This window comes from Dendrobates tinctorius, unplaced genomic scaffold, assembly GCF_039654945.1.
Source record: "Dendrobates tinctorius isolate UK_male_01 unplaced genomic scaffold, ASM3965494v1 ptg000192l, whole genome shotgun sequence".
Taxonomy (NCBI): Eukaryota; Metazoa; Chordata; class Amphibia; order Anura; family Dendrobatidae; genus Dendrobates; species Dendrobates tinctorius.
In genome coordinates this window covers 2,395,140-2,413,959 of record NW_027361859.1, presented here as the reverse complement: position 1 = coordinate 2,413,959, position 18,820 = coordinate 2,395,140, and the positions used below count along the sequence as shown (strand labels likewise).

General features: G+C 42.3%; 1 protein-coding gene across 1 annotated transcript in view; it reads left to right on the top strand.

The window, feature by feature from the left end:
* The window catches only part of LOC141055943 (uncharacterized), an 80,370-nt gene extending 61,867 nt beyond the window's left edge, over nucleotides 1-18,503 (top strand). The window contains exons 11-15 of the mRNA XM_073552641.1: nucleotides 6,606-6,779; nucleotides 6,863-6,986; nucleotides 7,404-7,504; nucleotides 7,685-7,775; nucleotides 13,114-18,503. Of these exons, the coding sequence (XP_073408742.1) occupies nucleotides 6,606-6,779; nucleotides 6,863-6,986; nucleotides 7,404-7,504; nucleotides 7,685-7,775; nucleotides 13,114-13,955 (1,332 nt within the window). The 3' untranslated portion in view covers nucleotides 13,956-18,503. The remainder of the gene's footprint in view (nucleotides 1-6,605; nucleotides 6,780-6,862; nucleotides 6,987-7,403; nucleotides 7,505-7,684; nucleotides 7,776-13,113) is intronic.
* Nucleotides 18,504-18,820: the final 317 nt, after the last annotated feature.

The window sequence follows — 18,820 nt, the reverse complement described above, 5'->3', positions numbered from 1 at the left end:
GTCACCGGTGGGTGAATTTCCAGCCCGGTGGCCGGAAGCGCGAGTTAAATGCCGTTGTCAGCATTTGAAAGCGGCATTTAATGGGTTAATAGCCGCGGGTGTATCGCGATTCCACCCACCACTGTTCCGGGCACATATCAGCTGTTCAAAACAGCTAACATATACCCGGAAAGATGTCGGCTCACCGCTGGAGCCCACATTAAAGAGAGGGAGTCCCAGATCGGCGTGACTGTATGCCCAATTTTGGAAAGGGGTTAATGAAAAAATGAACTTTTTTGAATTTACCAAATGGCTGCAATGAAACAAAGAGTGAAAAGTTTAAAGGGGTCTGAATACTTTCCGTACCCACTGTATAATGGAAGAGGCATGACCTCAATATATAGTGAAAAAACGGGTGCAAAAAAGTGAGGTTTGAACTAATTAACATACACAGAAAACTTAACCCCTTTCTGACATCTGACGTACTATCTCGTCCACAGTACCCGGGCCCGTATGACCGCAGACGGGATAGTACGTCACCGCGATCAGCGGCGCTCACGGGGGGGAGCGCCGCTGATTGCGGCCGGGTGTCAGCTGATTAGCACAGCTGACACCCGGCACTATGTGCCAGGGGCATTAACCCCTGGCACACTGCGATCAAACATGAACGCAGTGTACCGGGGGCACAGGGAAGCATCGGGCAGGGATGGGGCTCCCTGCGTGCTTCCCTGAGACCCTCGGAACAGCGCAATGCAATCGCGCTGTTCCGAGGGCCTCCTCCCTGCAGGCCCCTGGATCCAATATGGCCACGGGGGCCTTCGGGGTCCTGCAGGGCGGTGGCTTTCTCAGTTCCTGCTGAGAGCAGGCGCTGAGAAAGCCTCCTCAGTGCCTGTCAGATCGCTGATCTGACACCGTGTACTGCAAAGTGTCAGATCAGCTATCTGACACTTTATAGTAATGTCCCCACCTGGGACAAAGTAATAGATTTAAAAATAACAAGTGTAAAACTAATTTTAAAAAAATTCCTAAATAAAAAAAAAATTCCCTAATAATAAATTATTTTTTTTGTAAATTAAAAAAACAATAAAAGTGCACATTTTTAGTATTGCTGCATCCGTAACAATCCGCCCTATAAAACTGTCCCACTAGTTAACCCCTTTAGTGAACCCCTTAAAAAAAAGCAAAAAACAATGCTTTATCATCACACCGCCGAACAAAAAGTGCAATAACGTGCGATCAAAAAGGCATATATAAATAACCATGGTACTGCTAAAAACGTCATCTTGTCCCGCAAAAAACGAGCCGTCATCAGCAAAAAAATTAAAAAGTTATAACTCGCAGAATAAAGCGATGCAAAAATAATTATTGTATAATGTCACGGTCACGTGTCTCTGGACACAGCGGTTACCGCAAGGTGAACCCATATGACACACGTGACCCTGGATACACCGCCTCCAGTGGGGCGAATTTAAATAATAAAACGTGCAGGTGGATACGCCGCCTCCACCTGGCGAATTTAGGAGTTACACGTTATACATACAATCTGGAAACCCCGCCTCCAGAAAGGCGAATTTAAATAAGGGGGAACCTGGGAAACTTTAACAATGGTGGGCCCTGCGATAGGGAATGGGGGACGTGGAGACCTCCTAAGCTCCCCTGAGCCAGTGTCCCTGCACTCCTTACGTTCCCTATACAGGCTCCGCACCTGTCGCCGCACGCGAACCTTAACCCCTTGCTCGCCCTGAACCTAAACCCTCACTAGGGAATAGGTCGGTGCGGAGACTAATCCCACCACTGCACTAATAACACACATGAGGAAAGAGACAATACAGGGGAAACACCACTTATCTTTGCTCTGTTGCGTACGCTCCTAGCAACAGAGCCCACCACCTGTGTGCATCTTCTCCTCCACCTGGATCCATCACCATAACAGGATCCTTCACCTTAGTGCAGCCTTGGAGCAGAGTCCACCACCAGTTGCTGCTGCTTACTAACAGAGTCCCCAAGATGAGTCCAGCTTCTGCCACGAAGTCAAGCATGCTTGAGTCCAGCTCAGCAGCCAAGTCCCACATGGTGAGTGCCACTCTCCATAGTCGCCACTCCACCAGTCCATGCAGACACTTCCCGCCGACACCATCACTGCGACCCCACCACGCCATGCCAGCCCTTCGTCCAGACACCATAGCTGAAACACGTCCCCCCTGGCTAAGCTGCGCAGGACTCCTCTCCAGCTCCATCCTTCGACCAGGCTCTCAAACTCAGAGTGAACACAATCTCACAATATCACAGGCAGTGATTGCACACCCCTAGCACACCTTTATAGGGTGTCACACCTGATCCATAATTACGTGCACAAAAAACCTAAAGTGCGATACCACTAACCACCACCGGGGACAGTCAAGACACCTTGGAACTTTCCAAAGTAAAAAAAAGTTCACCCAGAGCAATTTAAAACTGTCAGATCATGACATATAAAAGTGCCAAAACATAAAAAAATGATATAAATGAGGTATCGCTGTAATCGTACTGACCTGAAGAATAAAACCGCTTTATCAATTTTACCGCACGCGGAATGGTGTAAACGCCCCCCCCCCCCAAAAGAGATTCATGAAATGCTGGTTTTTGTTCTGCGTCCCAAAAATATGAATAAAAAGCGACCAAAAAATAAGACCTCACATGACTCTGTGGGTCAAAGTACAGAAAAATAGCTCTCAAATAGCTCTCAATAGCTCTCAAAATGTGGTGATGCAAAAACTATTTTTACAATAAAAAGCGTCTTTTAGCATGTGGCAGCTGCCAAACATAAAGAACCCGCCATAAATTGTAAATCAAACCCCCCTTTATCACCTCCTTAGTTAGGGAAAAATAATAAAATTAAAAAAATGTATTTATTTCCATTTTCTCATTAGGGTTAGGCCTAGGGTTATGGCTAGGGTTGGGATTAGGGTTAGAGTTAGAATTGGGGGGTTTCCACTGTTTTTTTGGCACATCAGGGGCTCTCCAAATGCAACATGGTGTTTGATCTCAATTCCAGCCAATTCTGCGTTGAAAAATCAAACGTTGCTTCTTCCCTTCCAAGATCTGCCATGCTCCCAAACAGTGGTTTACCCCCACATATGGGATATCAGCCTACTCAGGACAAATTGCACAACAACTTTTGGGGTCTAATTTCTCCTGTTACCCTTGGGAAAATAAAAAATTGGGGGCAAAAATATCATTTTTGTGGAAAAAATGATTTTTTATTTTTATGGCTCTACGTTATAATCTTCTGTGAAGCACTTTGGCGTTCAAAGTGCTCACCACACATCTAGATAAGTTTAGTTGGGGGGTCTAGTTTCCAAAATGGGGTCACTTGGGGGTTTCCACAGTTTAGGAACATCAGGGACTCTCCAAACGTGACATGACACCCGCAGACCATTCCATCAAAGTCTGCATTCAAAACGTCACTACTTCCCTTCCGTGCCCCGACGTGTGCCCAAACAGTGGTCCCCCCCACATATGGGGTACCAGCGTACTCAGGACAAACTGGACAACAACTTTTGGTGTCCAATTTCTCCTGTTACCCTTGTGAAAATAAAAAAATTGCGGGCTATAAAATAAGTTTTTGAGGAAAGAAAATTATTTTTTATTTTCACGGCTCTGCGTTATAAACTTCTGTGAAGCAGTTGGGGGTTCAAAGTGCTCACCAGACATCTAGATAAGTTCCTTGGGGGTCTAGTTTCTACAATGGGGTCACTTATGGGGGTGTTTCCATTGTTCAAGCACATCAGGGGCTCTCCAAACGCAATATGGCGCCCGATCTCAATTCCAGCCAATTTTGCATCAAACGGTGCTCCTTCCCTTCCGAGCTCTGCCATGCGCCCAAACAGTGGTTTACCCCAACATATGGGGTATCGGCATACTCAAGACAAATTGCACAACAACTTTTGGGAAAGTAAAAATTGGCGGTGAAATGATGATTTTTGTGGAAAAAATATGATTTGTTAATTTTATGGCTGTACGTTATAAACTTATGTGAAGCTCATGGGGGTTCAAAGCTCTCACCACACATCTAGATAAGTTCCTTGGGGGTCTAGTTTCCAAAATGGTGTCATTTGTGGGCGGTTTCCACTGGTTAGGCACATCAGGGCCTCTCCAATTGCAATATTGCGTCAAACCAATTCTACGTTGAAAAAGTCAAACGGTGCTCCTTCCCTTTCGATCTCTACCATGTGCCGAAACAGTGGTTTCCCCTCCCACACATCAGGTATCAGCGTACTCAGGACAAATTGCACAATAACTTTCGAAGTCCAATTTCTCCTGTTACCCTTAGTAAAATAAAGAAAATTGGACCTGAAGTAATTTTTTTGTGGAAAAAAAAAGTTAAATGTTCATTTTTTTAAACATTCAAAAAGTTCCTGTGAAGCACCTGAAGGGTTAATTAACTTCTTGAATGTGGTTTTGAGTACTGTCAGGGGTGCAGTTTTTGGAATGGTGTCACTTTTGGGTATTTTCTATCATATAGACCCCTCAAATTGACTTCAAATGTGAGGTGGTCCCTAAAAAAAAATGGTGATGTAAAAATGAGAATTCGCTGGTCAACGTTTAACCCTTTTAACTTCCCAACAAAAAAAAATCTTGGTTCCAAAATTGTGCTGATGTAAAGTAAACATGTTGGAAATGTTACTTATTAAGTTCTTTGTGTGCCTTATCTCTGTGATTTAAGGGCATGAAAATTCAAAGTTGGAAAATTCTGAAATTTTCTAAATTTTTGCCAAATTTCTGTTTTTTTCACAAATAAACGCAAGTTATATGAATGAAATTTTACCACTACCATGAAGTACAATATGTCACGAAAAAAACGTCAGAATCACCGGGATCCAAGGAAGCGTTACAGAGTTATTACCTCATAAAGGGACAGTGGTCAGAATTGTAAAAATTGGCCCGGTCATTAACGTGCAAACCACCCTTGGGGGTAAAGGGGTCAAACTAATGTCTACAGCGTTAGTCAATATGATGAAATGTACTATAGTATTTACAGAGGAATACACTGAAATTGCAGTCAGGTTATTGAGACAAGTTATGAAGGAGTTAATAGGACCAAGAGACCCAAGGAACAGAATAGAAACAAAGGGAGGAACCCAGCAGTGGAAATGTTGGTCTGCACTGATGAGAAAAAGGTCATATGGTTGCAGCAGGCTCCCGTAAGAGACCACACACTGGCTAAATCAGGAGCTATCAAAAATCAGGGAGGAAGCAGTGTACTTTGGAAAGCTGAGTTTGCTTTACCAGAGCCGACATTGGCCCCGGTGAATGCCATCTGTGTTATCTTATATGTATAAAAACAGCTTGGGAACCACCTTTTGAGTGAATAACCCTTTAACAGCTGTACGTCAACAGGAAATTGGACAGTCAGGAATATCTTAACCTTGCAAAAATGTAAAGAGCTAAACCCAAGAATCAGACAAGTTTATCTGTTCTTATTTTTTATGGGATTTTCAAGAGTAGGGACTTTTGGGCTAATGAAGAGGCTGGGGCAAATGGACTGAGTCTTAGCTGTTTGGAAGGGGGTGTTAAAATGTACAATAACTGGAGGGTCAGTGCTGAGCAGACAGCAGCTGGTGATGTGTTCCACAGGAAGAATCGCCCGACTCCTGCTGCCACATAGCATACAAGTTGTCAAGACCCTGTCAGCACCGGCGATCTGCCATGGCTGAACAGGATGACTCGCCCACACTGCGAGGGAGCCTGGGGATCAGGTGCTGCGGGGGAGCTCAGGCAGACGGGACCTGAGCACCGCGGTTAGAGGGGACGCTGTACTAGCAGGAGGCAGAAAGACCTGCGATCATGTGACCGCACGTCACAGGAGGGGGTGGGGCCACAGTGGAGCACCGCTGGGAGACAGCAGACCCGGGGGTATGCGGCTGTGACTCTAGAGGGTGAACGCAGGTCAGACAAAAACAGGGGTCATACACGGAGAGGGCGGCGCAGTACAAGAGGGGCGAGCAGAGAATGGTCAGGACGTAGCCAAGGGGGTCATACACAGAGATAGCAGCGCAGTACAGGAGGGACAGGCAGAACTCTTAACGGGGACAGAACCAGACAAGCGTAAAGTAGCACAGGCACAATGCACAGACACAAGCACTACACGGTCACACACACTCGGCCAATGGTCAGAGTATAAGCAACGAGGAATGACCCCCACAATGAGGCTATAAGAAGTCTCCCAGAATCCCAGAGTGAAGCCGTCCAGATTAACCTCTGAACTACCTAATCCCACAAGCTGAGCAAACCATGACACAAGTCTCCAGTAATTGTATTATTACATTGGATTCTCTTTGATTTTACATCTTCTGCCCATTCAGGTCCCACAATACTGGACCCTTTCAGTGGAAATCTTCTATATAAGAGAATTCCTGATTGACCTGTAAAGGATGGATACGGACAGGGAAAAGATGGTGGAGAGGATATTACACCTCACCCTAGAGATCCTCTTTGGGCTTACTGGAGAGGTGAGAGATTCTGATGATGTCACATTACATCATTCTTATCTATGGGAACAACAGATGGACAGAACTGGAGAGGTGAGGACTCTGGAAACGTCTGTAGTGAGATTTATTAATGTGTCTCTCCATAACTAGGATTACACAGTAGTGAAGAAGACTTCTAGTGAGCGCTGTCAGGACCCTGTGTCTGAGGGATTGGGAAAAACCCTGAGCCCAATCACGGGGCCTCCACCTCAACCCCTGATACATAAGGACATCAATGACCAGAAGATCCTAGAACTCACCCTCAAGATGATTGAGCTGCTGACTGGAGAGGTGACACTGCTGGGAATGCTGGGATATTTTACAGTAACTCTATGAAGGGATTGGGGTGATGACGATATCATTGTATTTGTCAGGTTCCTATAAGGTGTCAGGATGTCGCTGTCTATTTCTCCATGGAGGAGTGGGAGTATTTAGATGGGCACAAAGATCTGTACAAGGACGTCATGATGGAGGATCCCCAGCCCCTCACATCACCAGGTAACAGACAGGACTAAATACACAGTTCCTATAATTGTCTATAATAATAATAATAATATTTATTTATATAGCGCCAACATATTCCGCAGCGCTTTACAGTTTAACAGTTTCAAAACACAAGTCATAAGTAACAACGTTAACAATACAATAATTAAAGCAAAATTAGATAACCCTGCTCGTGAGAGCTTACAATCTACAATGAGGTGGGGGAGACACAAAGTGCAGATGTGTATTTACAATGATGGTCCAGCCATCTTGAGGGAGTGGGTGATAGATGGGGATAGTGAATGGGCTACACACACACTTCCACATAAAATGACTTTGATTAGTGAACGTGATAGGCTGCTCTGAACAAATTTTGAGGGAGCGCCTAAAACTATGTAAATAATGAATTTGGTCCCTATGTGTTTCCTCCAGATCTATCCAGTAAGAGGACAACAACACCAGAGAGATGTCCCCGTCCTCTTCTTCCACAGGACTGTAAACAAGAAGATCCCAATGTTCCTCAGGATCATCAGGTAGATAGAGAGAAGGTGACATGAAATCTCCCCTTTGATGTGTAGATGGCTGTGAAGGTCTTGTGCTCAGTATTATATGCTTTATACTTGTGTAATGAGAACGGTGGAGATGGCAGGATTAGAGCTGATCATAGATGTGACTTCTCCACCTGTCTGTGACTTTTCCAATATTTGTTTCAGGGTGAAGATCTGACCCATATTAATACTACAGAGACATATGTGAAGGTTGAGGATTGGTGTAAAGAGGAAATTCCTACTTATGACTACCCAGGTGAGTGTTAGCCCCTAAATTCCACTCAGTCATTGGACATATCATCACTGTTGACAATTATTGGCCACAGCAAAATTGTGCTGGGCGTCTGCACCATCGGTCATTGGTCATTGGCTACATTGGTCACATGCTTGTCTGGCAGAAAAGATATGTACAGAAACAGGCATTGCATAGGAAACAGAGTGTCTAGGGATCAGTAACCAAGATGTATCTTTTCTCCTTGCGGAGATTGACATGCTAAGCATGCCGGGATGAGGAGATTTAAAGCCACAATGCTGCTCTGGGAAATATGCAAATTGTGTGTCTGCAAATTGAGATTCTGGTTTGGTTTTTATCCTAAGTCATGTAACAAGGCTCGGGAAAGGCTCAACATTGACTTTTAGGATTGCTATTTCCAATAGATGGCACTAGGATTATAGTCCTTTTCCTCTCTGAAGAGACAATAGGGATCAGCAAGGCAAGTATGATAATTTCTATCTTTTTAAATCATGCTGGAAGGTTTTTTAATTATAAAAATTGGGGTGGACATTTTTAATAATTTTTACAGGTTTCCAAGATAGTTTCCCTGTATGATGATTTGTTCAAGCTACAAAATTTGTTTTTCTCATTTAACATCAAAATTTCTTTAAAGCTCCATTTCATTATCAGAACCTCTAGAGCAGGGCCTGCTCCAGGTTCTTGTGGGCCTTGGCGAAAGAGTCTCAGTGGGCTTCTTTAACACATACCACAATTCATGATGCAGAGAAACAGCAGTGAAATATACACACATGGTCAAAATTGTTGGTACCCCTCGTTTAATGACAGAAAAACCCACAATGGCACAGGAATAATTTGAATCTGCCAAATGTAATAATAAATCGAAAATCTCTGAAAATGAACAAATGAAAGTCAGACATTGCTTTTCAAACATGCTTCCACACAATTTAAAAAAAAATAAAACTCATGAAATAGGCCTGGGCAGAAATGATGGTACCCTTAACTTAATATTTTGTTGCACAACCTTTTGAGACAATCACTGCAATCAATCGATTCCTGTAACTGTTAATGAGACGTCTGCACCTCCCGACAGGTGTTTTGGCCCACTACTCAAGACCAAACTGCTCCAGTTGTCTCGTGTTTGAAGATTGCCTTTTCCAGATAGCATGTTTCAGCTCTTTCCAAAGATGCTCAATAGGATTTAGGTCAGGGCTCATAGAAAGCCACTTCAGAATAGTCCAATGTTTTCATCTTAGCAATTCTTGGGTGTTTTTAGCTGTGTTTTGGATCATTATCCTGTTGCAAGACCCATGACCTGCGACTGAGACCAAGCTTTCTGACACTGGGCAGCATATTTCTCTCTAGAATCCCTTGATAGTCTTGAGATTTTATTGTACCCTGCACAGATTCTAGACACCCTGTGCCAGATGCAGTAAAGCAGCAACAGAACATAACAGAGCCTCCTCCATGTTTCACAGTAGGGACAGTGTTCTTTTCTTGATATGCTTCATTTTTCCACCTGTGAACATAGAGCTGATGTGCCTTGCCAAAAAGTTCCATTTTTGTCTCATCTGTCCATAGGACATTCTCCCAGAAGATTTGTGGCTTGTCAACATGTAGTTTGGCAAATTCCAGTCTGGCTTTTTTATGATTTTTTTTTAACAATGGTGTCCTCCTTGGTCGTCTTCCATGAAGTCCAGTCCACCATCATACACATCATACAACGATGGATGGTGCGATCTGACATTGATGTTCCTTGAGCTTGAAGTTCACCTTTAATCTGTTTAGAAGTTTTTCTGGGCTCTTTTGTTACCATTCGTATTATCCATCTCTTTGATTTGTCATCATTTTTTCTCCTGCGGCTGCATTCAGGGAGGTTGGCTACAGTCCCATGGAGCTTAAATTTATGAATAATATGTGCAACTGTAGTCACAGGAACATCAAGCTGCTTGGAGATGGTCTTGTAACTTTTCATTTAACATGTTTGTCTACAGTTTTCTTGCTAATCTCCTGAGACAACTCTTTCCTTTGCTTCCTTTGGACCATGTTGAGTGTGATACACACCATGTATCTGTAGCCCTCCATACAGGCCCACTCACTGATTCCAAGATTGTAGACACCTGTGATGTTAATTAGTGAACACGCCTTGATTTTTCATGTCCCTTTTGTTACTTTATTTTCAGCGGTACCATCATTTCTGTCCAGGCCTATTTCATGAGTTTTATTTTAAAAAAAAAATTCTGTGAAAGCATGGTTGAAAAGCAGTGTCTGAGTTTCCTTTGTTCATTATCATAGATTTTTGATTTATTACTTTTGTCAGATTCAAGCTATTTCTGTCACCCAGGGGCGGACATATCATTGGTGCAACGAGTGCGGCTGCACAGGGGCCTAAGAGGTAAGGGGGGGCCATTTCTACCTCCAAAGCAGGTGCAAATTTGTATTTTTAGGAGCTCTTGGGCTGCAAAGTGCCCATATATTGTTCTTGCACAAGGGCCCTTTTCTGTCGGTGGCTTCCAGTGCTGTCACCATTGTGGGTTTTTCTGTCACTAAACTAGGGTACCAACAATTTTGACCATGTGTGTAAGTATAGTACAATGGCAAAGATTTTTCTTGCTTCTTACATTACATGAGTGATATCGATAACTCAGAAACCGGACAGTATATTTCTCCATACAGCATTATGGGCATCTGATAGCGCTCCATACAGAGTAATGAGCCCCATATATTGCTCCATACAGAATAGAGCCCCATATAGTGCACCATGCAATATTATGGGCACCACATAGTGCTCCATAAAGAATGACCCCCATATGTTGCTCCACACAGTATTATGGGCACCACATAGTGCTCCATACAGAATAATGAGCCCCATATATTGCTCCGTACAGTATGAGCCCCATATAATGCTCCATACAGTATAATCAGCACCATATAATACTCCATACAGTATATTATAATGCTTCATATATAATGGGCCCCATAAGATGCTTCATATGTAATTGGCCCCATAAAATTCTCCATATGTAATCGGCCCCATATACTGCTCCATATGTACTTGGCCCCATAAGATGCTCCAAACATTAAAAAAATGAAATGCTCACCTTTCCTTGCTGGTCGCTGCTCTCCTCCAGACTCCTCAGGGTCGCTGTCTTTTGGCTCTGTGCACTGTGACTGTTCAGGCAGAGGGTGCACAGATGTGACGTCATGTATCTTTAAGTTTGGTCATGAAATCCATTAATGACTTTGATTAAACTGTATTTCATGTGTACCACCCAAGGTAAGAAAGATTTGAAAAGAATTGCCTCTGCTGCCGAGGTTGTTAATTTGAATTACTTTCCTCAAAATCAGTAAATTGACAAAATCTCAGTTAAATAGCCCTCATAAATAGTGCACAGGCATCAAGAAGCAGACATATCACAACATTAACTGTTCAGAAGAGACTGCGAGAATCAGATCTTTATGGTTAATTTGCTGCTAAGAAACCCCTAGTAAGGACCACAAACACAAGACCAAGCAACACAAGAACTGGACATAAAAGCAGAGGTCTGATGAGCCAAAATTTGTGCTTTTTGGTGTTAACCCCCTTGTCTTTACGAGAAGCAGAAATTGTGAGCGGATGGTTTCTACGTGTGTGGTGCCCACTGTGAAACATGCAGGGGGATGTGTGGGGATGCTGGTGACACTATGATATTCAGAATACAGGACAACGACATAACTTCACAACAATTTCCTATCCAACATATTTTCACTCAGAGGGACCATTATTTGTGCTACAACAGGACAATAATAAAAAAACACTTGCAGGCTGTGTGACCAAACAGGAGGGGGATGTAGAGCTGTGTCACATGACATATTGTACATAATCACATCTATCCAATTGAGATGTTTTGGGATGAGTTGAACCACAGATGAAAGCAAAGCAGCCAACAAGTGCGAAGCACCTCAGGAAACACATTCAGGACAGTTGGAAAGCCATAATGTTTGAATACCTGATGAAGCTGCTTGAGAGAATGGCAAGGGTGTGCATAGCTCTCATCATAAGAAAAAGGGTGTGCTTTAAAGAATCATTGTGGTAACACTAGCTACTAACTATGGTTTGTTTCACTCGTGTTTCTTTACACCTTTTCACTTGAATTTTCTTGTGTCTAAGTGAGTATACAAGATTCAAATATGTATGTACAAAGAAACAAGTTTAAACTAAAACAGTAATCAAAAGGCACAATTTATGTATTAGGGCTGAGCGCATACTAGGGTCAAGCTCTCCCAACATGTAACCAAAATATAATCGCAAAAGTGGAGTACTCCACATAATGTACCAAAACTAGAAACTAAACGGAGTAACAAGAGACCACCGAAAATTAAATGTACAAATAATATTTATTAGAGAACCACATATAAAATCAAACTAAATAACATACATATAAACATGATAAGAGAACAAATGGAGGAAACTTGAAGGAAGGCAAGGAAAAGGCTAAGGATCAATATAGAACTGGGGATCAGGGTAAATAAGAATCACAATAAGGCTTCTTTTACACATGCCAGTTTTTTTTTTTTGCGGGCCGTATCGCCGCAATTTTTACGGTCTGCCGCAATAACGGACCGCAAAATACTTGCGGATCGCTGTTTTTCATGTTTCCAATACTATGGAAATAGTATTGGAAAAAAAAAACACGGTGGAAGTGAGGTTGCACCGCAAAAACAAACTTCCGTTTGTTTTTGCGGCCCCATTGATATGCAACGGGAGCCGTGTCCGTACGCCGTGAAAAAAGATCGAGCAGTCTCGATCTTTTTTCACAGTCGCAAATATGGCCATACGGCACACCGTGGAATTTTTGCGGGCCGATTTTGTGGCCCCATAGAAATTTATTGGGGCCGCAAAAACAACCTGCAAAAACACGGTAAGTGTAAAAGAAGCCTAATGGTGCATGCAAGTGGTACCAAGTAGGAAACACTGTGGATAATAGTAGGATATATCTATGTGTAAATAGCATGAGATGTCACAAGAATAAGCACCTGCTTACCATGGTAGGTCCAGACCACTGCAACCTTCCTTGCGGGCCCAGACGCGCGTTTCACATGCTTTCTTTATGAAAGGGTAGCTGTGCACAAGTGATTCTTATTTACCCCGCTCCCCCAGGGTCTGTATTGAGCTTTATCCTTTTCCTTGCCTACGTTCAGGTCTCCTCCATTTGTTCTGTTATCATGTTTATCATGTTTACATGTATTGTGTTTAGTTTGATTTTATATGTGATTCTTTGAATATTTTCTTTTGGGTGGTTTCTTGTTATTTCTAGTTTTAAAGACACATGATTACAGAAAGGCAGCATTTTTGAACAATTTTTTTTTTTGTTTTTTACAGATGACTGTATTGGAAGCTCAGAGATTCTGGTATTTTCAGATGTTAAAGATGATCACGGTATTACACTAAATAAATATGAAGATGATGCCATTATTCAAGATATACCTTTAGTCCTTCACAGTAAAGATCTATCATCTGACTCGTTTCAACATTTCCTGTGCTCTGACTCATTACAAACTGTTCAAAACAAAAATATCAGGAGGAATGTTGACCATCAAATAGCTTATTCAGGGGAGCAGCTATTCTCATGTTCAGAATGTAGGAAAACTTTTAAGCAGAAATCAAGTCTTGTTACACATCAGAGACTTCATACAGAGGTGAAGCCATATTCATGTTTAACATGTGGGAAATGTTTTCTTGGAAAATCAGATCTTGTTAGACATGAAAAAAATCACACAGGGGAGAAGCCATTTTCATGTTCAGAATGTGGGAAATGTTTTAAAAGAAAATCATGTCTTGCTCGACATCAGAGAATACACACAGGAATGAAGCCATTTTCCTGTTGGGTGTGTGGGAAATGTTTTATAGGAAAATACGATCTTGTTAGACATCAGAGAATTCATACAGGGGAGAAGCCATTTGCATGCCTAGAATGTGGGAAATGTTTTACTTACAAACCCGATCTTGTTTCACATGAGAGAATTCACACAGGGGAGAAGCCATTTTCATGTTTAGAATGTGGGAAATGCTACAACATTAAAACAAAACTTGTTAGACATCAGAGAAGCCACACAGGGGAGAAACCATTTTCTTGTTCAGAATGTGGGAAATGTTATTCCCATAAATCCACTCTTGTTGTGCATCTGAGAACTCACACAGGGGAGAAGCCATTTTTATGTTGAGCATGTGGAATATGTTTTATATTCTCTTAAATGTAAGAGAAATCACACATGGGAAAAGCCTTTTTACATTATTTAAAATCTTTCCATTGACAAATTGTAGAAAACTTAAGGTCAAACTTAAGTCACACAACTAAAGGAGAAAGTGAAAGCAATTTGGAGGATTATATGATGGTTAAGAGATATAAGCAACTATCAATAAACATCAGCAAACGGAATTCAGAGAACACTTGTAGATATTTCGCCATGTACATGCACCTACTTTACACTTGTATAAGCACTATAGCACTGATTCATTAAGTCTGTCGTACACAATAAAAGGGCATGGTGGTAGAGTATGAGAAGCCTGATTCATTAACAGGCACACACCATTTAAAGAATCGGATGCATCTTACAAGTGGCATGCAACTCGTCACAAAATCTCATGTCTGGTTATTAATTAGATGGGCACATGTTGCCATCCCATCCGTTTTCCACTCACTTTGGCATTGCTAGATGGGACTGGTGTGAAAATGCCAAAAAATGCAAGATTTTTGTGCAACTTTGCGTTGCACAAAAAATTTGTGACTTTAAAAAGTTTTTTATTGCAGTTTTATGGCATAAACACTTTGAATTCATGACCCCTAAAACTGCGTTTCATTGGGGTGGTTTATCTTTCCTGTTATATAGTGCCAGAGGGGAATGTGTAAGGGTGTGTGGATGCTTTGCTGTTGACAGTGTTGGTGATTTATTCCAAATTCCAGGCACATTTCCCTAGCATGCCTACTATAGCATTCTGCAACAATATGCCATCCCATCTGCATAGGTATAATGTGAGAATTTGTTTTGCCTCAGGATAATGACCTAAACCACAGCTCCAGGCTATGTACTGTAATTACTATGTGCCAAGTGGGAAAGGGAAGGGGTGCTGCATCAGATGACATGGCCTTTTCAATCACCCAAAGTCAACCCATTTGAAATGGTTTGGCCACGTTATAACACATTGGGAAGGCAAAATAGCCAACACGTGCTCATTTAAGACTGTTGGAAAGGCATTCTTGATGACTACCTAATAAATCTCCCTATGGGAATGACAAGGAATTGTAAAGCTGTCATCAGAGTAAAAGGAACTTCCTTGAGGTATCTAAGGTTTAAAATACTGTTATGGTTTCTTTAATTCTTGTTTCCCTAGGTGTTACTTTGTGGGTTTTAATGCATTCAGCCTAAATCTACAATTTGGAAGATGAGAGTGAACGGTCAGCAGAGCGCTAGGAACACAAGGAAAAGACAATTGTTTCTTCTTTAGCCCACAACGCGTTTCAACTGTAACCTCGTCTTCATCAACAATTGTCTTTTCCTTGTGTTCCTAGCGCTCCGCTGACCGTTCACTCTCATCTTCCAAGTTCACTTTCCTCCATTGGAGGTGAACGTCTGGAGCTGCAGTGGATCATTGACTCCTACATTTTTTTGCCGCCCTCCTGGCGATCCTTAGCGACCACTACCCCTATTGACTTCTAAATCAACAATTTGCACATTCCAATAAGAACAAAGAAAATTTTGCATGAGGCATGTCCAAACTTTTGACACTTGCCGAGCCAAACATCTGACACCAGCTTGTTACATCTATAATTGAATTTTATTAAGTTTTTTTAGAGTAGTATTACAGAAAAGAAAGGAAAATTCAAATCCTTCAATACAAGAACAGATTTCTTATTATAGCAAAACTGGATGCTGTTTCTAACAATAAACAGATTTATCATCAATATTGAGTAGGCACAGTGTAATAAATCTGCATCTCAATATGGAGCTTAAACTAAAATCCCGACCCTACAAGACACAGACAGAAGGGGGAGTGGATGGAGGTAAAACCTATACCTAATATATGACCCATAACAACTAACTTTAACTGCATTTATTAGTAGTCTCTCTGAACCCAATACATGTCCAAACTCCATTGAAACGATCAACAGTATTATTCAACATAGCCATGAGATATTCCATACTTCTTGTATTCGCGACTGGAGTTCAGTGTTCGATGAGGGATGAATCGACTTCCACTTACAGGCTTTCAAACATCTGGCAGCCATTGTTATCTGTAATAAATGCTGTTTGACTTGATGACCTAGTTGAAATGGTGATATATTGAGTAAATAAAAAATTGGACCCAAGGGGATCTGATGACCGGTGACTTTATAAATCAGGGACTTGACATATTCCCAGAGAGCTAGAATATTTGGGCATGATCAGAACAAATGGGGTAGGTCACCTTCCTCATCCCCCACATCTCCAACAACAACAACTAGGGATGGCAGTGTTGAGTTTATGCAGAAAATAAGGAGTATGAGATCAGAACATGAGTAGTTTATCCTGGTTTTCTCTGTAGGTGTAACATGTAGAAGTTTTGACTGCGTTTTTCCAGATCTCCTGCCAAATACAGGGTGGAAGAGGTTGTCCCAAAAACCTTCCCATTAAGGCCTGTTTCACACATCAGTTTTTGACCATCAGTCAAAATCCGCCGTTTTGCAAAAAAAAACGGATCCGCCATTTTGGTTGGCGGATCCGTTTTTTCTCCCATTGAGTTGCATTACTGGCGGATCTTGACGGATGGCCATCCGTATTTTTGCGGATCCGCCAAAATTTTGGCGTCTGCCAACATGCCTGGACGGACAATGCAACGTTTTTTCGGCGGTCTGGATCCGGATTTTACATTGCAGATGCCCGGTGTATTTGCCTCGGCCGCAAATTTAACCCTAAACCCTGTTCTGGCGGCAGAAAAAAAATTTCTCTCTCTCTCTCTTTCTCTTTTTCTTTCTCTCTCTCTCTCGTCCGCAGGCAGCGGTTCCTTTAAAATTCTTCCTTCGACGGATCCGTTAAAACAACGGTCCGGTGCCAAACGTTGTGGTCAGTACAGGAACGGATCCGTTGTCCACCATTTTAGCGGATTTTAACTGACAAAAAAAATGTTGTGTGAAACAGGCCTTACTCATATAAGAATATTTAGGGTGCTCATCCGGATGAGGATTAATTAATATCTTGTAAATATCCAATATAAGGCCCTTAGTTGAAACACCAGCTCTACACAATTCAAAATATGTGAGGTAAGAGACTTTAAGGCTGAGTGCAGACGTACTTTTTGGCCCTGCGGATTTTTCCGTGCAGAATGGAAGAAATCCGCAGGTCAAATGACCTGCATTTTTCCTGCGGATTTCTTCCATTTTTCTTGCGGTTTTTGTGCGGTTTTCCACTGCGGTTTTCCCACTGCGGATTTGGTGACAGGGGAGATGGAAAACCGCACAAAAGAAGTAACATGCTGCGGATTTTGTACCGCAGGGAAACCGCGCGGAAAAATCCGCAGCGTCTGCACAGCGGGTTTTTTTTTTTAAATTGATTTTAAGGCTACTGTACATCACAATGCGGATATGCAACGTTTCTGCGCGGTAAAATCCGCTGCAGATCCGCTGCAAATCTGCATCGTGTGCACACAGCCTCAAGGTGGAATAAAGGGAGTGCATATAGTGTCTGATCTGCAAGTATCTGTAGGGAGAGTAAGGCTGTGTGCACACGCTGCGGATTTTGCTGCGGTTCCGCAGCGGTTTTGGCCGCTGCGGACCCGCAGCAGTTTCTGCTGCGGTGTACAGTACCATGATTCCCTATGGGAATCAAAAACCGCAGTGCAGACGGTGCGGAATTTTCCGCGCGGATTATCTGCGGTTTTCAATCCGCAGAAAGAATTGACATGTCAATTCTTTCTGCGGATTCTCCTGCGGTTTGCCATCTCCTCCATTGAGGAGATGAAAAACCGCAGGGCAAAACCGCAGAGCAATCCGCAGGTAAAACCGCAGGTCTTTTGACCTGCGGTTTCACCTGCGGATTGTACAAAATCCGCGCGGATGAATCCGCACCTTTTCCGCAGCGTGTGCACACAGCCTTAGCCGGTAGATTATACCTGGTGTGTAGCGTGTTAAATGGTAATAGGGTTCTGGAGTGCATATCCACTCTACCTGCAAACAGAAAAGTTGCTTGTTAAACCACGGCTGCTCTGAGATTAGACCGCAATGGGATATGCCGAAGATGAGCTGCCCTATAATACATGATGATATCAGGGACAACCAATCCTCTAGATTTACTCGCAAGCATAATTTGATTTTTAATCCTTTGCCTTTTGTGTGCCCAAATAAATTGAATAATAAATGATTGAACATTACCTAGTTCCCTATAAGGGACACAAACAGGAAGGGTTTCAAACAGGTATAAAAGTTTTGGAAGTTTGGTCATTTTTACAGCTATGAGATAATGGAAGCTTGTTCCATATATTAAGTAATTGCCTAAGTTCCAAGAATAATTATGGATAATTATGCTTGTATAATGTTTTATAGCTAGAGGATAATTGAAACCCTCGTTATGTTCCCTTGTAGATTGTGAGCCCTCGCGGGCAGGGTCCTCTCTCTTCCTGTACCATTCGTGACTTGTATTGTTTAAGATTACTGTACTGGTTTTTATTATGTATACCCCTTTTCACATGTAAAGTGCCATGGAATTAATGGATTACAGTAATAAATAATAATAATCTAAGGGAGGTGTCCTTCCATCTGTAATTATGGTTTTCCGTAAGTGGATATAATCTATATTCTGAGACATTTAGCTGAAGCGCTTCTGTTTTGTTATTGATAACTTTGTAGCCTATCAGTTGACCAAACTTTCCCAAAAGAGCATGCATGTCAGGGAGGGTAATATGTAGTTGTGTTAGTGTCCATAGAATATCATCTGCAAATTGAGATAATTTGAATTCCCCTGTCCCTCACCATTACTCCATTAATGTTTGGGTCAAGGCGAATGGCAGCAGCCAAGATGTTCAATACATAAAACAAATAGGGGAGATGGGGCACCCC